The sequence below is a fragment of the Chelonia mydas genome, chromosome 16 (assembly GCF_015237465.2).
Source record: "Chelonia mydas isolate rCheMyd1 chromosome 16, rCheMyd1.pri.v2, whole genome shotgun sequence".
NCBI lineage: Eukaryota > Metazoa > Chordata > Testudines > Cheloniidae > Chelonia > Chelonia mydas.
The window spans coordinates 12,025,619-12,049,626 of record NC_057857.1 but is presented as its reverse complement, the minus strand read 5'-3'; the positions used below and the strand labels follow the sequence as shown (position 1 = coordinate 12,049,626).

General features: G+C 55.0%; 1 protein-coding gene across 6 annotated transcripts; it reads right to left on the bottom strand.

The window, feature by feature from the left end:
- Positions 1-1,923: 1,923 nt before the first annotated feature.
- ST6GALNAC6 (ST6 N-acetylgalactosaminide alpha-2,6-sialyltransferase 6) lies at positions 1,924-23,241 on the bottom strand. 6 transcript variants are annotated; one of them, XM_043530307.1, is made up of 7 exons: positions 23,115-23,239; positions 22,273-22,531; positions 17,325-17,389; positions 10,513-10,692; positions 9,053-9,450; positions 7,783-7,890; positions 1,924-7,680 (listed from the first exon to the last, which is right to left on the bottom strand). In XM_043530307.1, the coding sequence occupies exons 3-7, from the start codon at positions 17,337-17,339 to the stop codon at positions 7,491-7,493; spliced, it is 891 nt and encodes a 296-aa protein (XP_043386242.1). In that variant the 5' UTR covers positions 17,340-17,389; positions 22,273-22,531; positions 23,115-23,239; the 3' UTR covers positions 1,924-7,490. The 6 variants fall into 6 exon arrangements, with proteins under 6 accessions (XP_043386242.1, XP_043386241.1, XP_037735829.1 ...); XM_043530306.1 differs by lacking the exon at positions 22,273-22,531 and adding an exon at positions 18,182-18,306 and having other exon boundaries at positions 23,115-23,228; XM_037879901.2 differs by lacking the exon at positions 22,273-22,531 and having other exon boundaries at positions 23,115-23,241.
- Between the last annotated feature and the right edge of the window lie 767 nt (positions 23,242-24,008).

Here is a 24,008-nt window from a genome sequence, read left to right as displayed (position 1 = left end):
CTGTGGCAGGCGCCCCCTCCCCTCCTGGGGGGCGGGCTCGGGGGACCGGGCTGCAGCGAGGGTCTTGGAGGAGCGGGGCTGGGAGCTGCAGGCTGTGGGGCCGGAGCTCTAGGATCTGGGGGGTGGCGGCCCGGGGTTGGGGGCTGTGGCTGCAGGCTCAGGGAGGGAAGGGAGCTGTCTCTCTGGAAGGACTGGGGGGGCTACAGGTTGTGGGTCCAGGGCTGCAGGATCGGAGTTGCGGGGGGCGGGGGGGGAGATGCAGGTTGTGGGTCTGGGCCTGGGATCTGGGGGCAGGGGGATATGCAGGCTGTGGGGCTGGGGCTGCAGGATCCAGGGGGGAGGTACCAGCTGTGGGGCTGGGGGCTGCAGGCTGGTGGATCCAAGGCTGCTGCTGGGGGGAGTGGGAGAGAAGGGAGGGACAGGTGCAGACTGTGGGTCCAGGGCTGGGGGCTGCAGTTCTCAGCAGGGCGCATGGGAAGTTAGCCACACTTTGCGCCCCCCACAGGCCATGGGAGGGCAACAGCCCAGGTGTGGGGATGGGAAGGGCCTGGGGGAGAGGAGAGCAAGGCCAGCTCCCCACCCCCAACTCGGAGAGCAGGGCCATGTCCTCACTGCAGGCCTATGGCAGACATGAGGGGATGGACACCGGACCTGCCATGAAGCCACTAGAAATGAGGCACTGGTTCAAGCAGCTGAGAAGGTGAGTCTGGCAGACACCCCGGTGCTCCTGACAGCCACCGAGAACCAACAGCAATAGAGCCAGAAGCTGCCTTCCACCCTCCCGCTGCCCTCACAGGGCTGGATAAAAATCACCTGGCCTCTCGCCAGGGTCTTCTGGCTACCATCATCCGATCAGCTCTCCAGCGGGCTGTGGAGTTCAGGAGAAAAGGACCTTGACTTTCTAGGTGAAAACACAAGCAGACACCACCCCCCCCCCCCTTGTCTCTTGACTGGAGGGGTCCCTTTTCAGACCTTTTTCCTGCACCATAAGGAAGCAAAGTCAGGTCTATTTCAGTTTAGCTTTGAGGCGGCAGCCCTGATCCTGCCCTAGGGCCAGCACCAGCATCACTATCTCCCAGCCTGAAGCTGCACAAAAAGGACCCCAAAATAGCCACAAATACGCAGGACTTATTATGTATAATGAGGAAGTATCTAGAGGCCTCAGGCCAGGATCAGGCCCCACCTCACTAGGCTGCACCCATACACCACTAAGATGGCCCCTTCCCAGACAACGTGTGGTCTGAGTAATCAGTCTAGTGTCACTTTACCTGCGGGACCCTTGGACTTGAAATCCTGATGCTGGACTAGTCAAATTAGGAAGGTGTGTATATAGCAACTATGGCTTAGCTTTACAATTTAACTGCTTATTTTGTGTGTGTGTGTGTGTGTGTCTTGTTTTGTTCAGATTTTTTGTCTTGTTTTGTTCAGATTTTGCCAGGGCCCTGGCTTTTTCTCTATTTATCTGACACCCATCACGCATATATCTGGACAACTCCCCCCATCAATAGATGTATCCTCCCAACGCATCTGAATGACACGGAAGGAGTACGAGCCCCATGGCAAACTCACAAGGAGATTAAGGGCTTTCCCTATAAGACCTTTCTTCCTTCCACTCTACCCACTGTCCTAGCAGACCCAGAGCGGACACTGCGGTTGGGAACCTGCACACTGTGCTGGACGCTGCTTTTCAGCAGCATTCACACTGGAGACCTCGAGAGGACGACCTGGGAAAGAAGCTCGCTGTACTGTAGAGCCAGCTCTGGCACTGCTGGGGGGAAGTTCACAGTGCTGGCTGGCAAGAGGGCACAAAACACTTTAATGAACCAAGTCCGTTCCACTATTACCAGCAGCTGTCACGAGGCAGGGCAGCCTCTCTGAGGCCTTGGAATGATACAAGATCCAAATTCACAGAAACATGGCGGCTAAGATCATAGTAATATTTATTCCCCTACAAATCATTACAAAACATTCACTCCTTGCTGGCTTGACAGACAATCCCAGATACAGGGGATCACTCGGAAGCAGTACCACAAGTCAAGGCTACCAAATGTGTTATGTTGACACTTCACGGCAGCTCATGAGGATCTGGGCCTCCATGCTGAGAGGACCTGCAGTCAGAGAGGGCCTGCCCCTGAGCTAAGGATCTGGCACAGAGCGACCTTTCTCCTTTAGCCTGCGCCTTCTTGTACTTTGAACCCCTTAAAGGGGCTCTGGCAGGCTCAACAACTAACACTTTGACATTGGTATAATCTAACGAGGCTATAATAAACCTTTGCACACCATGTACGTGAGGATCTCACACAGTGAATTAAGCCACACAATGCCCCAGTGAGCTATATTACAATCATGACTCCCGATGGGAAACTGAGGCACAGGGAGGCTGCACTGCAATTCAGCTGCAGCTTCAAGAACAGAATCCAGGAGTCCTGTCAGGCTGTGTCTGAACATAAGCCAACTGGATTCTTAGTACCCTGTTTGGTTTTTTAAATCCATGACTCCACTGCTGAAAAATTGATGAGAAAAAAAAAAAAAGCCAGTTGTCACGATCTGTGGATCTACAAGCAAAACATGACCTTCCTCTGGCTGCCTGCACAGCGGCAGGAGCGAATGAACAAATGCTTTTCCCGGTGCTGCTGGGACCCCATCCCTGCAGCTCCTGTACAAAAGAAGGATGTTGTGGTCAGATAAGGTGCCCCAGAGGTGAATGCTGCTGTTAAATCAAGAGGCAGCGTTGAGATTCATTCAAAACACTGGAAAATGTCCCCGCTTGCCAGCTGGGAGAGGATGGAGCGGGGAGCGGAAGAAATTGCATTGCCAAGTTCTTCCACAGCCCAAGCAATGGAGAGGGGGGAAAAAAAAGCAAACTTCAGCACCCCATTCAGTTGCATTGCTAGTTACTTTTATAGCAAACGTCTCACATGAAATGGTACAACCACATGCTGTTATGTTACCATCCAGGTGTTTACATCACGCTTTCTATTAAGGTTCCATTTATAGTTTATAACAGGTTAATAAATGATTAACAGATGTTCTCATAAATGGCTAACCCATGGTTATTAGAGAGCCTAATGGCTTGCTTATAACGAGGGTTTATTACCATATATATGCCTTCTACCGATGTGCTTCTAATTCATGCTACTCATGTATGTAACAGGTTTCTAACATCTATTCATCATGTATTAACCTTTTATAAATGCAACTCTATATTCAAGAGTGACTGATTTTTATAGGAGCTACCCGGACGAGCGACTTGACAGTTCTGTTCAAATGATCATTCACAGAGTGGTTTAAGCGGATCAGCCGTTTACAGAAGCCCAGAAGAGTAGCAGCAGAGAGAAAAGCATACCAAAAGGGGATCAACCCTAGTTCCTTTACTGCATTCTACAGAACCCTATCGGGTTTTGCAGAATTTGCCAGGGCAGTACAAGATGTACAACTGGGCTTTCCAAAGGGTCCGAAACACATTAGGGGAGCAAGGCACCTAACAGCATTAGATCCCTTTGAAGGCATGGCCTGGCACACAGGGGTGCTGAGCACCCATGACTCCCAGATGTAGATGGGGGTCAGACTGGCAAGCCGACATCAATGGAGCTGCAGGTACCAAGCACCCAGCTGGGTTTGCCTCCCAGCCTCCTTCTCTCACCCTGCTTCTTGTGCAATTTTAAAATATATTAACCTATTTTACGAAACCAAAACAAATACAAGGACCAGGAAAAACAAACCCCACTCCCCCCAAAACACATCTCAACAATGTTGCTTTGAACACCCGAAAGGTCCTGGCTACGGTGGGAAAGTAGCAGCTCCACAGCCTTCGCGGAAGGGTAGCCAGGACTTCTCCACTGGCTGGGGAGTCTTTTCCAAAGCTGCATCCTCTGGGGCGGCAGTGATGTTCAGAATAGGCACCATGGTGCACAGGGAGGTCACAGCTGGCGCCACATTGCTGGGCACAGTTTGCTTCCTGTGTCCTGAATATCAGGGGTCACACAACGCTCAGTCACACTGGTGTAAATCCAGAGCATCTCCACTTACTGTAGTAACCAAGAGCATGGTTTGTTCGTGTCAGCGGGTATGGATTTGGCTGATCTTCTGCGGGGTGGGGGGAGAAATGGCATGTCCCCCAAGGGACATTTGTAAGTTTCAAGGTCCCCTTCCCACCTCCTTGCCATCACACTCCTACATGTGTTCCCCTCCCGAAGTGCAGGGGGAGAGTCACCTCTTGCGATATCAGCCATGGTCAAGATGACTGCACAAGGGTCATTCCCACCTGTGGGTGTCAGAGTAAGCGGGGGATCTGCTCCCAGCTCACACAGCCACGATACAATTCCACTCCAGGGGTGCATGGACAATGTCTCTGCTGCACGGAGGTGTGCACCCATTCAACCCCCCGAGGTGGAGCACAGAGCTGATGGTTTTTCCTCCAGCACGTCTATCAGTCACACCCTTGTTTTCAAAGAAAACGCTGCCGTATTCTACAGGCACGGGGCTGGATTCTGACCTCATTTTCTCTGGTTCAGCTTGAGCAGGCTGGCTGCTGATTCACACTGGTCGGCATGGGATCCAAGTCTGCCCCTGCGCTGTAACCAGTTCACAATCAGGTTACTCCAGGGTCCAATCCTGCAGCCCTGCCCCAGACAAAAGTCCCACTAGTTGCAGGGGGGGAGTTTTGCCTGAGTGAAGATCTGGCCCACCGTGATTTGGGCTGTTACTATAAAAGACTGCAGTATTTTTTTTTTTAACTTGGATATTTTCAGCAGCTATTGCTGAGGACCAGGGAAGGACAAAATCCAACATGGTGGGTGACTAGAAAGCATCTGATGGCCCCACGCTGAAGTGCACTTTTCATGGAGCCCCTGAATTGCTGGGGAAGGCAGAGAAGGGAAGAGACCATGAGAAATGGGAGAGGTGGGATGGGGATGTGAGAGCAGGAGAGAGGGAGAGGGTGGGAGTAAACACAAGGAGTCCAAATCTATTAATCTAAATCCATGACTCTGTATTGTCTGCACTTTGTGCTGTCATTTAAGAGCAGGTTAGACCACCTGTCAGGGATGGTTCAGATAATACTTGGTCCTGCCATGAGTGCAGGGGACTGGGCTAGATGACCTCTTGAGGTCCCTTCCAGCCCTATGATTCCCCCCAGAACAGAGTAACACCAAACCATAACAGGAGCACTTCACACCTACTCTACCCTGAGAAAACGGGCATCAAGCCTAAGGCTGCCTCTACACTAAGAACAGAACCATGTCTGACTGACACCCACACACGGTCCCCTCAGCTGTGCGTGTACACGGAAGAAGCCATGTTCAGCAAGCACAGAGCGGAGACCCCTGCCATGCAGTCGTGGTCAGTGCTTGCTGTCGAGTCTCAGTGCCTTGATTTAAGGAAGTCTCAGTAACCTGAGGCATAACAGACCCAGCGGCAGGGATCAGAGACAGCCAGGCAGAACAGCGATCAGACAGACAGAACTAGGGAGGCAGCTGAAAAGTGCCTGGCTCCTTGTAAGTCAATTCCCTCCAGCCCTGGGTGGAGATGCTGAGGGTATAACTTCCATATCCACAGTACTGCTGCCCTCTCTCTTACCACATGGCCACTTGCTCTCCCTGGGCAGATGTTTCACTGGCAAGTGGAGAGACGCAAGAGGTGTGTGTGGGTGGGTGGGAGGGGAAGCGCCAATGGTACCAGAAGCAGCAGCAGGAAAGCACATTCAAGAGGAACGGCCCTGAAAATGGGATGGAGAAGCCATGCAAACAGTGAGCCTAGCAAATGGCACTGCCTCTTGGCCACCAGCAGGGAGCGCCGTTGCCACACGCTGAGAAAGGGCCAGGCAGTGAGCGCACCAGCAGCCGTAAGGTCTCTGCAGCAAGGACAGGAGAGCAGGACGTGCAGCCATGCAGCTGGGGGGGGGGGGGGGGTCACTGCTGTGTCCTGGCTAGGAGTGGAGGAGGCATTGCAGCCCATGTGGACAGAGCTTGGGGTGTGGGGGGGAGGTGAATAAACCCCAGGCCTCCCAGCCCACTGGGGGCAGCCAGGGTGGCCAAGTGCCACCAAATCTGGATGTCACAAGCACTGTTCCCTCTAAGCCGTGTGCACGCACACAGATCCGAAACCCCACGCACAGGGCGAAACACCGCGCGCACAAAAATTTGCACAGAAGAAATTTTTTGCGCACGCAGCCTGTCAAAAATTAGAGGGAACATTGGTCACAAGTGGGGTTAAAGGAGGGCAGTCACCAGCTGCCAGCCAGCGGAAGGGGAGCTAGGACAGCAACCGCCCTGGCACGCAGCTCTCAGACTGGGCTTTGTCCAGGGCAGCTGGTGATGCCAAAACAAGGGACCTCTCCACCCCCTGCCCAGTGCCCTCTACAGCTGGGGAAAAAAGAAGCCCTTTTGAGACTGATACCCCCTTGTCCCCTAACACACCTCCTAATGACTGTCACACACACACACCCCCCTTACTGCCTCCCAGTGACTGTGACACCCTCCATACCTCCCAGCAACTGTGACCTACACACCCCGCAATACCTCCCAGCGACTAACACACGCACACACAGCACCCTCAATGTCTCCCAATGACGGTGACACCTCCCCTTCCCCCCCAACACCCCTCCCAGTGACCGTGACGCTCCCCAACACAACACCCCTCCCACACCCCACAGGGCACCCCTGTCTTAAGCAGCCACACAAGGGATCAGCCACAGGCAGCAGGGCAGAGAGCTCTCAGGGGAGAGTGGGCTCTGGCCTTGTCCCGTACGGGGGTCAGTGCTTGGACAGCCTGTTTAAATATGTCTCATGCCCCCTCCCTAGCCATGCCTCAGACCCACCTGAGAAGTCTACCCCCTTGAGACTGGTCTCTATGTAGGCCTCACTGGAAACCTTGGGGACGCAGGTGGTAGTTTTCCAAGGCAGAGGCTGCCTGAGGCTGCCTGTACTGTAGATACAGCCTCCCGGGTTCTCAGTATCAGGCTGAGCCTAGCAGAGCTGAGAGGGTTACAGTCCTCCCATCTCGGAAATACGGTCTCCCGAAGCCAAGAGAGGTGAGACCAGAGACGCCACCCAGAGCGCTAAGAAGGGGTCAGCCGTTCCATCTGGGCAGCCAGTGATTATTTCCCACTCACTCTTGGGCCCCTGAGCTGATCGCTGATGGGGGAGCGAGGTGACCTCAAAGCAGGGAGCCAGCGATGTGCACTAGGTGTGTGTGTGGGCGGGAGCACCATGAACCCAGCAGTGCCCCGCGGGTAGCAACACTCCCTGGGCCTTGGGACTGCAAGTCGGGTCACAGGCACCATCCCAGTCCCTTCCTCCCCTCACCCAGTCCTTCTGGCCCTGGACAGTGAACCAGGGCAGCTTGTGGTGTGGGGCCTCCTCCCTCAGAGCCCAGCCTGGCTCACAGGGTTAATCCAAGAGATGTTTTCCCTTCCAGGTGAAGTTATCCCACGACTAGCACCAGTTGCTGGGCTGGGCACTCGAATGGCTCCATGTCTCCTCGGGGAGCCCCTAGTCCCAGGCCGGGTGGGAGAAGGTGATGTTGTAGAGGCTGGCCCAGCTGGCAAAGACCTTTTTCTCCGTGATGAAGCGGTGGTGGTTGCCCTTGCGGCTGCGCTCATTGTGGATGTAAGTAGTGCATTCGTCCGGGCCCTTGGGCTCGTAGTAGTGATATGCCATCTTGCCGGGCTGAGGTCTCCTGCTGCGGAGGACAGAGTTACAGGGTGAGCCGCTGGGGTGCTGCCGGCCGATGGCCGAGCGCTGGGATCCCGGGAGGGGCACCTGGTGGGGGTTGGATTCTTACCTGCAGTAGTTAGGGGGGACCATCCCGTAAACATGCACTTTGTCACACAGCTCCACGGCAATCACCATGGTGAACCAGCCTGTGCTCAGCCACGACCGGGACTTCTCCCTGAGAAACGGGGAATGGCAGGGAGCCGACAGAAGGAGAGGGAGAAAGAAAAAGAACAAGAGATGGACAGAGAAGGAAGAAGAGGAGGAGGAAGGGGATGCCAGGGGAAGAGTGATGAAGGAAAGGAGTGTAGGATGGTGGGGGGAGGAGGACAGAGAGTGACCAGTTAGGAGAAGGTGGGAGGACACTGAATTATATTGATGCCAAGTTCTTGAGTCTCCCATTTACCCCGCCATCCCCACCCCATTTCTGTTCTCCTGAGGCTCCCCCTTCCCAGCGAGGGACCAGGATGTACTGCCAGGCAGGCAAGTGACTCCAGAGGGCAGCATGGCCTCTTTTCATGGGTGTGCATTGCGAGACAGCCCAGGTCAGTGGCACTGCAGCAGGGGCAGACAAAGGGGATGAGCTGGCCAGCGAGGCTGGGGCTCCAGTCACCAGGCATGCGAATGGTACTCCTGAGGGAATTCTGCACCACTGCGCAACGCAGAATTTTGCAGAAATTAATGCTGTGCATGCAGAATTTCCTTCCCCCGCCACCCTCCCCAGAAACGGGATGCAGTGCTGCTGGCTGCCATTAGGGGCCACTAGACCCACCAGAGCCCAGCTTGCACATAGAAGACACTGCGGCAGGGGTGTGGGGGGTGTGAGGCAAAGCGGGGCAGGAGGGAGCTAGAGGGTTCCAGCAAGCCTGGGATGGACCATCAGTCTGTTTCTCCCTATGGATCCCTGGGCTGGGGGGGTGGGAGTGGGTGTCTGGGCTGAGGGGGCCATGGCTGGGCTTATGTGTGTGTAGGGGGTATCTGGGCAAGGGGGGGCCCCGCAGCTGGGCTCTGGGTGGGGAGGGGTTGTGGGTGTCTGACCCCCTGGCTGGACATGCGTGGGGGGGCGCAGATGTGGGCAGAGAAACAGGAACTAGGTTGTCACAGGAGTTGCTTTAACTCTCTGCTCCTGGGGGAATTTGTGTGTAGCTCTGTATCGTTACAGACATACTTGTTGGCAGGTATTTTGAACTGAATTACCAAAATAATTGAAGCGGGCGTGATTATGTAGTGTTCTTCTGACTAATAAAATGTGCAGAATTTTAAAATACTGTGTGCAGGATCCGGAATTTGTTGGCACCGAATGCCCCCAGGAGTGCAATGGGAACGGGGCTCCAAGGTACCTGTCCTTCCCAGTCTCTCCCCGGAACAAGTCGTCGAACTGCTTCATGCGCACGGGGGAGACCACGTAGGCCGACATGCTGGGGAAGGACATGCTGACGCGCTGGAGGATCTTGAGCAGGCTCTTCTGCATCTTGCTGGGCGGACCCCAGAAGATGAGGATGGTCTCCGGGGTCTTGTTGACGAACTCCTGGGGCCCCTTCAGCACCCTGTAGATGCTGGAGTGAGCCACCACCCGGACCGTGGTCTTGTTGCCCACGTCTGCCTCGTAGCCGGTGGTGGGGGCGTCGTTCATGCGGATGGTGCACTCCGATTGGTCAATCTCAGAGCCCAGTTTGCTCCCGAGCAGGTGGCTGGAGCTGGTGACGATCACACACTGGTGGCAGTGGGAATTCAGGGTCTGGGGAAGAAACCATCATTAGCAAGGACCCTGTGGCCAACTAAGACCTCCCCACCACCACGACCCTGTGCACCTTCCCTGCTTAGAACGCCCAGGCGATGGAGAGAACAGAACCGAGACCCTCCTCCTCCAGAGACACTGGCCCCTGCCACTTGAGCTATCGGGGGTTCTCTCTGAGGTGACAGGAAATAGGGTTGTTTTTCGGATGCGGCACTGGGCTGGGACTCAGGAGAGCTGGGGTCAATTCTTGGCTCTGTCAGACTCCCTGGGTGACCCTGGGCGGTCACAATCTCTCCGTGCCTCAGTTCCCAGTCTGTGAAATGAAGCCAGGAACGCTTCCTTTGTCAATTCAGACTGGAAGCTTTTTGGGGTAGCAAGTGTCTCTAAGTGGATGCACAGCACCTAGCACAACGGGATCCAGGTGGGAGCGCATCACGGTCACTCTAACAGCAATACCGGAGCTCTGCGTCACAGTTCTGGCTCCATGCGGCAGAGGGCAGTGCTCCACACTCACTGGCTAGTTCCCTACCATGCTGCCCTTTGATAAGCACCTTCTGTCCGAGGATCCCAACCTGCTCACCAGACATTCCCTAATGAACCCTCTGACGATGCCTGGGAATTACTGCCCCCATTTCACATATGGGCAAACCAGGGCACAGAGGGCCAAAGTGACTTGCCAAGGGCCGGTTAGTGAGCTGGAAGCAGAGTCGGTCACGGAGTCCAGAAGACCTGATTCCTGGCTCTAAGCAATGGGTGGCGCCTCCATAATAGAAACACGAAGGTCCATTCTCCAACTGAGCTGCTGCAAATTGTGTCGTGTCGCCTCTCCCCCACCCCTCCCACTGGGCAGGGTGCAGCTGTACGGAGGCCAGAAAAGCAGCGGCCCTTCACGCTCCTAATGCGCCAGCCTACGATCGTGTGGCTCCTCCCAGTGATTTATAACCCAACCCTTCCTTCCCGGTGTAAACCGCTTGCTGGGCTCACCCCCGAGACCTGGGAGCCAGTCTGCGACGTGACTGCAAGGGAGCACCCCGGGCTCACCCGCGGTGGGCTGCGACCTACCTTGTTCCCGTAGACAGGGAGGTATCCACTTTTCAACCCCCATTTCTTGAGGTTGGGGGGATGGGGGGATTTCCCCCGCAGGACAGTGTAGTGAAAAACTTCGTTCCCACTGTTCGAGCTGTAGATGATCAGCAGCATGATCAAAGCAAAGAGGACCACGAGGATTGCTGTGCGCTGGCCCTGGGGTGGGAAAAGGAGAGTGCGAGACTGAGACAGTGCTGCGTCTCCAAGTGCCCCGCCTTTCTGAAGGAGCCTGGGAAAGGGCAGCCGAGGGGACCGGCAAAGTTTCTGCAATGGTCTCCAATAAATGACTGAGAGACTACAGGCCTAACCCTCATGAACCTCATTCGTGCTCCCTTCTCCCTTACCCCGTGCCAGGAACAGCAGCTGGGCAGGATTCCAGCCTACATCTCCCACGAGCCTCAGATTTCAGGTGCCCAACTTAAAATACCCTGGGCATGATTTTTGGAAGCACTGAGCCCCTCTGACCGTCAGGCCGCAGGTCTCCCACATTGCCCCCCACCCTGTCCCTCAAATCAGTGGTACCTGGAAAACGTGGCTCTCCATCCCTGGGGAGAAGGGGCATCTCCCAGCGGTCTCTAGCACCCCCGCTGACTGTGATACCAGAGATCCCTGCAGCTAACACCACAGCAAAGGGCTCCAGAAGCACAAACACCCCCATGTTCTTTGACAGGCAGCCATGGCCAATTCCCCCCTCCCCAAGCTCTGCTGTGACACACAGAGAGATGTCAAGGGAGAGTTTGGCAATGGGCAGCTTCTTAAAGGAATATACGTCCAGCTTTAATGAGACATTACCCCAAGCCCAGAAGCACCGGGAAGCCAGAGGCTGCTTTAAGCACTGTATCATTATCTATCATGGCCAGCAATTGGTCACGCTTTTTGCCTCCACATGCTGGCTTTGTTTGGGATGTGGCAGCAAAGAGACCAGGAATGAAAGGGTTAATTATGCGTGTTGCAGGGTGATGGTGGGGGGGACGGGGACAGGAGGGGCGCAGGGCTGCAAGGGGTGGAATTAAGGCGGGGACAGGAGGCACCAGCAGCCGCAAGTGGAGCAATGAGCATGTGGGGGCAGAGGAGAGGCCTGGGCTGTGGCTTGTCCTGGGTTAAATGGGAAGATCCCAGCAGGGAGGCCAGCTAATGAGACAGCTGTGCAAAGAGAGGCCCTGCAGCTTCCAGTCTGCCTCTGCAGCAGTGTGCTGGCCCCATTACAGCAGGCCCAGTCGCATCAGAGCTTTCATTACAAACTCCATGGAAAGGGCGGGGACCTTATTCTGAAGGTATTTATCACAGAGAGTGGACGGGATCCCGTCCCACGCCTTAAAATAAACCACATCTCACAGAGCCAGACAGAGACAGAGGGAATCTGGCTGATTTGAGTTTATGAGATTATCCTGCCCCCAAATTAGAAGGGAGAGACACTCGCGCCTTCCTATAACCACCACCTCGCTTTACCCGGGTCTGCTCAACCTAGCCCCTGGTGTAGACACAGCTCGGTCGATGGAGAAATGTTTCCTCTGACCTAACTACCAGCACCCAAGGAGGTGGAGTTCCTACAGTGACAGAAAAACCCCTCGGCTGCTGTAGGGTTATGCCGCGGTAGCCCTGCTAGTGTAAACAAGCCCTTACCCAGTGCCTGTCACTGGGGGACTTCAAAGCCCCTTTCAGAAGTGGCCAAAAGTTACCATTTTACACACGAAAAAACTCATATTATGCAAGTCAATGGCAGAGCTGGGCGCAGAACCCAGCAGTCCTGATTCCCAGATCTGGGTGCTAACCACTAGTCAATGCCACCCGAGGCAGAGGGGCCAAGAGTCAGTGCTTGTAAAGGGATTTTCCTACAGAACGCTGCCAGGACCTCCTACCATTTATTATTCTAGTGTGGCTACTGCCCCTCTCTTTCAGCTTCATTACCACTTCTTTTTCCTACTCTCATTTTCTAGTCTCCTGCCTTGTCTCCTCCTTTTCTATTTGTAGTTCAGGCCTTACTTTCCTACCTTTGGGGTTACTAGTTTCTTTGGCCATTTTATATAATTGCATTTGTTTTCCTTAGTTGGATACTTGGGCGGGGGGGTGTCAGGGAGCACAGTCAGCCTGATGCACTGTTGTTGGCCTAACGTTTCTACAGATATTGGTTCTTTTCCATGTTTTTTTCTCCAATATTCTGTGTAGGAGTGAATTCTTCTCAATCATCTCATCATTCCCTGGTGCTCTCTCATTTGTCTGTCATCCACCTGCCACCTCTCATTGCATGGTTCGAATACCAGCTCAGGGGCAGAGACTATCCTTTTGTTACACGCGAGTCAAACACCTACCACAACGAGGCCCTGCTCTCCGACTGGGGCCCCTAGCCATGACCTTAAGCCAAATAATTTCTGCATGGATGGACCCAATTGCAAGACAGGGATCTTCGTTGTTAGTTTGGTCCACGCAGGAGTAAAATCTTGTTGAATTGGACGCCTAGACGTTAGCTGTGCTTATGAAATCTAATGCAAGTAGAAATGTTGGTTTTTCTTTTAAATTCAAAGAAAACAAGTGGATTTAAAAAAACAATTCAACATGCTCCCCCCAGAACCATGAGCACAGACAACATTATGCCAGTGCCCAGAGATGAAACAAAAGTGAAACAGACCAGGCTGGCTTCCCCATCCAAGTTCTGTGAAAGGCAAAAAAAAAAAAAAAAAAAAAAAAGTGAAGCAGCAGCTTAAACGGACACAAGTAAGCTTTTCAAAGTTCCAGGTTACATTATTAGCAAAAGAGGAAAGGACGCTGGTTTTCAAAGGCAGCATATGGCCCTGCCTCCTCCCCCCGAGTTACACGCTGCGGGGCAGGATGTGGTACTATGGAGCGTTCAATATTGGACGAACTCTGCTCCCAGTGGTAATTCCTACTGGGAGCCATGGCAGCCGTTAGGCCAGCGTTGAACGCTTCTGAATATCCCTTCGTTATGCTGAGTGTCTCTTTGACCTGTTGTTCTCTCACATATTTCTCTAATACCTGCCGATCACCGGGGCTACTTGCGTTGAATCTTGGCTTCCCCCCTCCCAGCCTTAGATTCAGCTGCCGGGGGGCGCTTTGTCTCAGATACGTGCCCATCTGTCCCCTGGTCAGATTACCCGGCCTGCAGATCGCACCAAGCTCATTTATTTCACCTGTTCTATTTGTCAGTGTTTCTTGGGCCCTCTCCCCGCAGTGCCTCCTTCCTCATGCGAGCTGGGCACCCTGTGTAGTTACTGGGCTCCTCCTTGTGCCAGATTTGTGGGAACTGCCTGGCTATGTGGCTGCTTTGTATTCTAGGCCTCACATTTGGTTGATACTGTACAGTGCTTAGAGGCACCTTGTGAACAAATTACTTCGATAATCCATAGAAGTCAGCAACCACAGCACACTGCCCCAACCTGTGTGTGCCGGTGACTTCCCTTCTTTGGCCTCCTTTTTGTTGACACTGAAGTCTGTCTTGTTGATTTAACCGGAAGTCAGCCAAGAAAAAGAGAGTGAATTCCTTGATACGTCAGGAGGGGATGAGACGAGACAGCTGCTGTGCAGCTGGTCGGTGAGTACTCAGTTCAAACCCAATGTTCTTTCTCTGGCATCACTTGGCTGATTTCACCTATTTTTTAAAAACTAAGTAAAATGATTTAGAACCACCAGGATGCACCAGACTGTGCAAAAGCTCCCTGGGTAGCAGCCTGATCCTATTTCCTCTACCCTTGTCCTCGCCTCTCCCAGTCTCTCCTTCAGGGCCCGATCCAAAGCCCACTGCCACTGAAGTCAATGGAAAGAGTTTTTAGATCAGATCCCGTTTGACACACTCACTTCAGGACAGGGCCCGATGACACCTAGCACAGCAGGGACTCTTGGGCACTACAGAAAAATACAAATAATAAACAACAACTACAGGCCTGACTCAGCCAAAATTTCCTGTGAAGCAGACAGGAGCATTGCCTGTGCAAGGACTGAATACAGGCACTGGGATACCCAAGTGATGAGGGCTGGCTGGAAAGATGGGGAGAGAGATGGAATAAAAACCCTGAGTAGCACCTTCATAATTTGGCCTGGAATAAGACCCTGGGGAACGTTTAATCTAGTTCTTATCTAGATTTTCTCTTCCTCTCTTAGGCTCACTAAAACTCTGAAGAAGTGTTTTTTTACCCACAAAAGCTTATGCCCAAATAAATCTGTTAGTCTTTAAGGTGCCACTGGACTCCTTGTTGTTTTTGTGGATACAGACTAACACAGCTACCCCCTGATACTTAAAACGCTATTGTTCACACTCACAACAACCTCACAGCCACGATTCAGCATCAGTCACCACTAGATCATGTGTCAGAAACACCTGTCACACAAAACATTAGTGCTCAGCATGGAGGAAAGAGAACAATTGTTTGTGTGTGGGGGGGGGGAAAAACAGATACAACTCATCCTCCAGTCCTTTAGATCCTGGATTACATTATGGCAGCAAGTCATACAATCCCCTGTTGGAATAGGAGGCCTGATCTTTAGGCAAAAGTCCCCTGCAGGAGCAGGCCCCAGAGGTGCCTTCCTTGACTGGAAACTAACAAGGGCTAATAGGCTATGGAGCAGCACAGGGACCCAATAGCCCAGCAGGCTATCAGCAACCTGCCAGCTGTCTTCTGCGCCAGGAACCTCAGATGGATCTTAGCCAAGATTGCGTTTTCTCCTCCCTTGTACTTAATTTGTTTTCAGAGAGACTGAACGTCAGGGCAAACACTCCTGGGTGAGGTTTATTCACTTCCCTGCCCTCTTTCCAGCGAAAGCTCAGCTGGATTTCATGGTGCATTTGAAAACAGGGCAGCCCAGTAACCTGGAGCTGGCAGCTAATGAAATCCAGCTCCCACAACAGGGCAGATGCAGGTTACCTGGCTACTATTTCACCGTGACTTCAGGGTACAAAGATTTGATGTGAATGCTGCCACTTGGTGTGCCTGCTCTGAGCAGTTGAGAATGCACAGATCTCCTGGAGAGGAAAACCACTCAGACATCTTTCCTGCATGGCCTCATCTGCACAGCACGTCACAGACATGAGTGAGTCAGTCCTCATATCAGGCTGGAGAACAGAATCAGTGACATTAGCCTGTTTTCCAAATGGGTAAACTGAGGCACTGAGCTCTTTCGTATAGGGGCTGAGTCTATGTGCAGCACCCAGCACAACTGGGGCGCTGATCCCAACTGGGGCTTCTGAGGGCTACTGTAATTAGCGTTAAATAACTGAATAATAAGAGGTTACGGCCAATCTTTTCAAAGGTGGCCACTGGGTTTGGGTGTCCAACCTGAGTCACCGTGGGCCTGAGTTGTAGAAGGGTGGAGCACCTGCAGCTCCGGCCGAAGTCAAGGGGAGCTGTGGGCGCTCATCAGCACTGAGCAAAGGACCCTGCGTGTCTCGAGGTGGAGCTGGGCACCCAAAGCCAGAGGCTGTTTTTGTAGATGTTGGCTCCAGTGACTGCCCAAGCTCATGGCTGGGATTAAAACCCAAGGGCCCTATTCTCCCACTGCAGGACACAAGGTCCCACTGGGCCTCAGGGAGAGTTTCTCCTACCCCATAGCCATGGGGCTGCCTGGGGCCCAGAGCAGTTTTCAGACTGCTATCACTAGTGGGCAGAATACAGGAAAACAGACGCAGATGAACATATACGGTCCTGATGGAGCAGAGGGCGAGGCTGGCTGGGTGGGAGAGAGTCATCCCTCATGTCAAAGAAGTTCCACCAGAGCTGGGGCTGGCCAGCAGACTTACTGGTGTGGGGAGTGGGGGAAGGGGGGACGGGGGGGAGTGGGGAGGGTAACAATGCCCAGAGCAGTCGAGGAGAGGAGGGCAGGGCAGTGGCGGAGTAAGAGATGAACGCTGCAAGGCTTAGAGAGAAAGGTCAGAGCTGGGGAACCTAAAACCAGGCAAACTCCGCTAATTCCCAGTTTAGTCTCAAATCTAAAGCTCTGGCCAGGCTCCCCGAGGCCCAGAGATTTTTAGTAAGCCCCAGAGGCTCCTGCTGTCTCAAGTAAGAGTCCTCCCCACAAAGCTCTAGCAAGAGCTTCAGGGTCCCCTCACATCTCCCATGAGATTCCCCTGTGCCTCATGGGAACCTGGGCTGATGCACAGATTCTGCTGGAAACCAGGCAGAGTCCCCCAGTTCTGCCCTGACTTGAGGTAAAGTCTGGAGGTTTCTCTTGAGACTGGGTCTGTTCAGATGCCCCCTGGGCCTCTGACCATGGGCTAGGATCCTCTCCCCTGGAGTCTGGTCCTCTGGTGAGATTTCTGCTACCTCCTGCTTCCATCAAGGCTGGAATGAACCACCCAGCGTTGCTGCAGCTCCCTCTTTCAAGAGCCTGGAGGACAGGACAGGAGGTCTTGGCTCAGTCAGGGCTGGCTTTCCCCAGTCCTGAGCGACAGGCTTGGCCGACCAGCCTGAGGAGCAAGGAACACCTACCGCTGGCTCCCTCTGTGACCTGGGGCTAGGTGGGTTTATCGGGGTTGTTTTTAAATCACGTACAGCCACAGGGTCTAGACGTCACGCTCCGAGGGTGAAGCACAGCGATTATGTACAGAGCTGCCCTGAATCCAGAGCACAAGCTGCCACTGCTGCCCAGAAACGAAACCGAAGCCAGTGAAAAATCACATTAACCTCCAATGCTGTGCCAGGACGGTCAGCGAACCAGCTCTGGTAGATGGCCGAGCAGAACGAGCTCCAAAGGGGAGGAGGAAGCCCATGACACCCTCCGAGGGCCCGGAAGATGGACGCACGGGACCAGGACAGGAGGGCTGCTTCGTGGGGAGGACTTACCGTGTTGTTACTCATGTCTCTCTGCCAACCTTAGTGCGGAGCCTTCATCAGTATAACTCGAGTCCCTGCACAGAACCACAGAGGCATGGTCACTCTCTAAACTATCTGCCCCTTCCTCGAATACAAGTCCATGGCTACCAATCTCCACCCCATCGTGCTCTGACCCGCATGACAGCACAGCCCAAACAGGTCAGGCTGGGCTGGGCTGGGCGCACCTACAGGGCCGAACACACCACGTTGCTGCGTTGTGCTCTCCTGGCCTGACCCAAAGCCCGGCGAAGTCACTGCGAGTCCTTCCATTGACTGCAAAGAGCTTTGCATCAGGCCCTCTGGCACCATGCTGCCTTCCCAGATGTGCCCATCTGCCCTGCCGCAGATCTCAGCTCAGGGCCGTCTCTGAACAGCTCAATTTTGGATGTCACTGTTTCCCCCCAGCCCCCTTATTTTGGTCCTTCATTGCCCTCAACCTGGGCTCTGCACCTAAATGGCCCTTTTCATGCACATTGCTCCCAGGCTGCCTTCTCCCTTCTGCTCCATCTCCCACGCACAGCCAGGTCCAAAGTTGGAGTACAGAGTCCTCTGACCCTAGTGTGGGTCTCCCACTCTCCCCGCCTGCTGGGAAGCAGCCCCTCCTCCTACACCCTTTAATTAAAGCAGGGGAGGTGCAGGGGAACCATGCCAAAGGGTGAAAGCTCAGTCACTTTTCTAAAGCGTAAGTCAGCCATGTGTTTAGTGCTCCTCAGACAGAGAGACGCCGTCAGCCCAGAACGGCTGCTGGTCACAGAGAGATCTCCCAGGAGGAAGAAAAGCAAGCGATGGTTTGTAAACTGGATTAGCCATACCTAAAATCAGCTTACATAATGGGTCATTACAGTGAAGCACAGCAGGGGTCTGGGATCTAGGACTCCTGGGTTCTGTCCCTGGTCCTGACACCTTGCGCAAGTCACTGGATCTCCTGGGCCTCAATGGCCCCATCTGTAAACTGGGGAAAACAATAATATCTGCCACAAGATGGGGGGGAAGGGTTGAGAGACTTAATTTCATTATCAGAAGGGTAGCCATGTTAGTCTGGATCTGTAAAAGCGGAAGAGTCCTGTGGCACCTGACAGACGAACACACGTATTGGAGCATAAGCTTTCGTGGGTCAATCCCCCCTTCGTCAGATGCAGGTGAATCTTCAGATTCCCCCAGGAAAGCTCATGCTCCAATACGTCTGTTAGTCTATAAGGTGCCACAGGACAATTTGCCGCTTTCACTTCATTGAATTAGTTAATGTTTGTAAAGGGCTTTGCAATCCCCTTAGATGGAAGGCCCAAGAGATGGGTCAAATATTCCTCTGCTTAGTGAGCCGGCATGGATCTTCCGAACCACAGGGGTTATGAGTCAGCTGCAACTCTCCTTCCTCAGCTTGTGCTGGAGAAGTGAGCTCAAGATCAAAAGCAGTGTTTGTATAGCAAGGTCTTGCGCGAGGACAGCTTTGCAAACTCATCAGTCTCCCCATCACAGGCTCATTCCCTGGCAGGGAGGTGGAGGGAGAGGTCTCCTAAGGCAGCCCTCGGCATAAGCATGCCTCCCACCCCCTGGCTTATTACAGTGCGAACCTGCAGGCTGGTTAAGCTTTAGGAGGAGATTATTTTCCTGCCCAAAAAGCTCAGTAAAATCCATTCAAACAAATACCTGATCAAGAGCCATAAATCTGCTGGGGGACAATGTTTACCCATGATCGCATCAACCCAACCTCTCTAAGGGGATTGCAGGCTCCAAAGATACAAAATCCAATTAAAACAAACACCTGGGAATGGAGCAAAGGCAGCCGGCCACCTCTCTGAAGGCTCCCACGGGGTTTTACATGGGTGGAGGGGAAGGGCTGGCTGGGTCAGGGAGAGAGGGAGCTTTTCACAGCCACCTCCCCAGCCTGAATCCAGCCTAGGCTGATGGTGACTTCAAGTTGATGCCATTTGATGGCTCTTTGGTGGCCTGTGTTAAATGAAGGTGCTAGGTTAGGATGTTTCAATCCCAGCTCTGACACAGCCCACGTGACACTGAGTGAGTCAGTCGGTTTCCCTGTGCCTCAGCTCCCTGATCTGTAACTGGGAGGTAACTGCCCCAAACAGGGGTGCCGTGAGGACAAATACATGAACAACTGTGTGGCCCTCAGGCGCTCTGGTAATGGGGGCCACGCATGTACAATGGACAGACAGTTTGGTCTGTCTCAGCCCAGTCCTTGGTGGACAGGTGCCTGCATCACTAACTCCATCCCCACATCTGGCACTCCGCAGCTCCCTTTGCTGGCAGGCTCAGCCCGGAGGCTGGGGGGTGAATAGGCCAGGAGGAATGAGCTCCCCTCTCTCCACTAGCAGGGGTCCCCTCCAGCTAAGAAGAGAGGGGTCGGGGAAGGGATCACTGCTGATGTACCTCAGTCTGGGAGAAGGGTCTTCGATCTATCGTCCCCGCTACCTGCCAACGGGCCAAAGTCCTAGAAAAACCCAATCAGCAGAGGGCAGCTCAGTCTCCATGGCCCAGTCTGACAAGGACCTCTTTGCTTGGGGATGCCTGTGCAATAGGAACTGGGCTGAGAACCACCTAACTCATTTCACAGAGGCGCTCCCAGCTCAAGCCAGCACCTCTATGAACAAAGAAGCACTAAAGAGTATATTTGTCCCCCTCCCACGCTAACATGTGCACCTGGACATATACAAGAGCTCTCATTCTCACTCTGCAGGGATCTACCATTCCACAGCTGCTCCATACCAAGCACAGATCTAACCAATTGTTTTTTAAGTCCTCATTAGTGAGTCACTGCAATTTCCCCTCTTTGGTACTTAGCGTGATTGGAAAAATCCTCTTTCCTCACTGCCTTGGGAAGGCTGGGAAATAACACACACACACGCATGCACAAAGGGGAGTTAATCTCACATAGCCTGGGAGCCCTGACCGCAGAGGTGACCCAAGGGGGCCTGAGGCCCAAGGGCAGGATGTATTTAGCAGACCGACATCACCCGTATGCCCACGGGTTTTCCTTGTAACTCTTTCCTGTGCAGTCATTGCTGGGGAAAGGAGCCAGAGGGACAGCCTGGCAAATGCAATCTGATGGCCTTTGGGCCAGGATCAAAGGGATCACCTAGGAGGCCAAAGGCGGCTCTGCACACCTCTGAACCAACCAGTCTCAGTGTGTGTGGCATGGGTGACAGTGGGATGGATAGGGGAAAGGACAGCAGAGAGGAGCCCATACAGATGATTTAGTTGGGGACTGGTCCTGCTTTGAGCGGGGGGTTGGACTAGATAACCTCCTGCGGTCCCTTCCAACCCTGATCTTCTATGATTCTGTGTCAGCCAGCACTGAACTGGGGCTGCCCCTACACTGTCCCCTGGAAAGAAAAGTGCACGGGGTGGAGAAGGTTAGGTTAACCCAGGGCCAGCCTTAGAAATAGTGTCCTGGATGAACTTATATTTTGGCGCCCCTGCTGCCTCCCCAGCCCTTACCCCTGGCCCTTCCTGCCTTCCCAGCCGTTCCCTGCATCGCCCCTGCCCCCGAGCTCCCTCCCACGGCCTTGCACCCCAGGCCCACCTGCTCCTTGCCTGTTGACCACAGTGTCCAACCTGGGCCCTGCCTGCTGTCTGGGCTGGGTCCAGGGCGTTTGCAAGTGCAGTAGGTGGCAGGGGAAGAGCCAACCAACTCGCAGAGTGGGGAGACGGGACTAGGAGCTGGGCTGGGAAATGAGGTGGGGCAGAGAGCAGGGAGCCTTTGACTGGGAGCAGGGAGCTCCTGCCACGCTGGACCACACCTCGCTGGCAGCAACAGGGAGCCCAAGCCCCTTGACCACGGAGCCCCCCTGACCACAGTGCCCTGGACAGTCGCCCACCCCTAAGGCCGGCCCTGGCTGGCACCCACGCAGGAGTGAACCACAATGCTGCCGTCAGCACTCCCCAAGCGCTGCCAGCCCTGCTCAGCACCAGAAGAGGGTGCATCGGAGGATGGGGCCCGGTCAGACTCTGTGTGCACTGGTAGTGCTTTGAGCCTGGCAAAGCTCATGCTCCCCAAAGCTTCCCAGACCCCCAACGTAGGCGTAATGCCACCTGCATCTATCATCTGGATGTCTCCACTCCTTCCTCCTCCTCCTGGCTCTCCTACCCATCCTGGAGTCCACAATATCCCCCCTCGGCTGGTGTGGGAAGCCGTCCATTCTCACTGAGTACAATTCATCCTCCTTAACACTCAGCCTCCCAACTACACCGACTCCGTTTGCTCCTTCATCACTCGCCTCTTCAGGCCTCGCCTGAATAGCTGAGGGGCGGGGAAGATAATGTTTTGTGTGTGGGAAAGGAAAAAGCAAAGGCGGATAACGTTCTGTGTGGGTGGGGGGAGGATGGAGACAGAGGGAGAGAAGCAGGGAATCATCACTTGGGCTGGAAAGTGGCTCTGGGAGGTTATTACCGCCCCTGTCCTCTGCATGGTGGCAGGACCAAATATCCTCTCCCTGGCGGGCCCCGACAGGCGGGTGGCTTAGTCTGAGCCTTGAATTTCCCCAGAGTAGGTGATGGCACAAGGGGCGCTAAAAAGAGAGAGGGTGAGGGAAGGAGAGCAAACAGTCAGGGGAAGGAAGATGCACAAATGCTCAGGGCTCCCCCAAAGGCAGTGATTCAGCACCCCCCTAGCCCACCCAGCAGCACAGAGCTCCGAACACACCAAGCGCTAGGAGTCTGAGCCAAAGCCCAGTGAAGTCAGTGGGCTAACCCCCCACCCCTTCTCTGCTTGCCTCTGGGTTGCACTATCAGGTCCTGTCTAGTTCACGATGCTCTATTCGCCCGGCAGCTGCAGAGTCCTCCCCACTAGGAGTTCACCGACAAAACCCTAGTGATCAGGGCATCCAGGCTGCTGAAGTGCAAACCTCGAGGATGGGTCCCAGACCAGAGAGGGAGGCCTTGGTGAAGTTTCCCTTTTCCTTACCTGGGCGAGACCTTTCATATGAGGGAAGTCGAGAGCCTGGCTTGGGGGTGGGGGTGGGGGTGGGGGATGTCTCTCCCCTCTCCCCTTCCAAGGGACTGAGAGCGGGCCCCAGCTCGGACGGGCAGGCTGCCCTTCCGTCTTGAGGCTCGCTCTGTGACATCTCTGCCCCCGCCAGGGCCCTGCCCCAAGGGGAGGGCTGATCCGATCTGCCGTCTGCAACCTCCTAGAGTGAAAAACCCAACCAGCTGCCCCTTTCTGCCTGGGGAAATCAGAGTGAAACGAGCGTCACTGCTAACCCGCCGGTATTACTGAAATACTCTTACCCGGCTAAACTGGGGCAGCGCACGACGCCCCTGCCCCCGGGGAGCCGGAATAAATCCCACCTTCCCGCTCTGGTCCGCCCCTCGCACCCGGGGCCTGAGCCCGCCTCGGGCAGAGCCCTGCGCACCCGTGCAAATCACGATCACACGCCCGAGCGTGTCACCAGCGCCCGCGGCAGGCCCCGGCATCCAGCACCACCCGGCACAGAACCCACGCGGCCCCCAGGCAGCACCCACGCCGCTGTGCCCCCGGAGCCGGTCCCTGGGGCGAGGGCCTGCCTGCGGGAGACACCCAGCCCCGTTCACCCTCCGTGGAGCGCTCTGGACGCACCCCTGAGCCCCTAACCCCAGCAGAGGCGGCCCACCCCGGGGTGCATCTGCAGCAGGACGAAGGGCCTCTCCCCTCCCCAGGCCAGCCCCTCTGCTGCCTGCCCGGTAACTTCCCGGCCGGGGGGCGCCCGCACCCCGCTCCCCGTCCGCGGTGCCGGGGCTCCGCCAAGAGCACGAGGATGCGCCGCTTACCTCGCTCCCCTGCGAGCTCCGCCAGCCCCGGGCACACGGGGGAGCCCCCCGCTCTCCGAGCCCGGGCTGCCCGGGACCAGCCACCCCGCGGCAGGAGCGCCCGGGAGCTGGGAGCGCGGCGCCTGCAGCCCCCGCGCGGCCACCTGCTCCCTGCCCGGGTCCTAGCGCGCGCCCGCTTCCCTCGCCAGCCCCCTTCGCGCGGCGTGGGAAAGGGCGCCCCTCATCGGCTGTCGGGAGCGCGCGTGCGCTGCGGTCTCTGCCCTTGCTGGGGGAAAGGCGCGGGCAGGTCCTGGTCTGGAGATGCAGCCGGCGTAATAATACTTGGCCTGGCGACACATCCTGCCCTCGGGGGATCTCAAAGCGCGGGGCCAAACCCTGCCCTCCGTGCTCGGACTTCCCACGGAGGCCGAGCGGAGTTCTGACTGGCTAAGGACCGCAGGGTTTGCCTCAGTAGGAGACGCTTCATAGCGCCCATTTTGCAGAGGGGAAACTGAGGCACAGAGCAGTTAAGTGACTGGTCTAGGTCTTACGGCCAATCAGTGACTGAGCTGGGAATAGACCCCAAGAGTCCTGGGCACCCCCGTGCCTGGCTGTAACCATTAGACTACACTTCTTCCTCACAAATAATAGTACTAATATGGAGGAATGGAGAAGGGTATTTCCTGGGGCTGGGAAGGTATTGCGCATGCAGCACCAGGGCACAGAGTCTCGGGGGCAGGTGGGATTCTGGTCCTGTGAATACATCCCTGTCTAGCCAGAGGCAGGAGCAATGGCTCCCAGGGTGGTAGGTGGCTCTGAAGGCCTCTCTCTTCATTGGTGTTTTACGCTGTCAAGAGGTTATTTTACAGGCTCTGTCATAGGGACTGGAACTAGAGGTGCAGGGGGCGCTGCAGC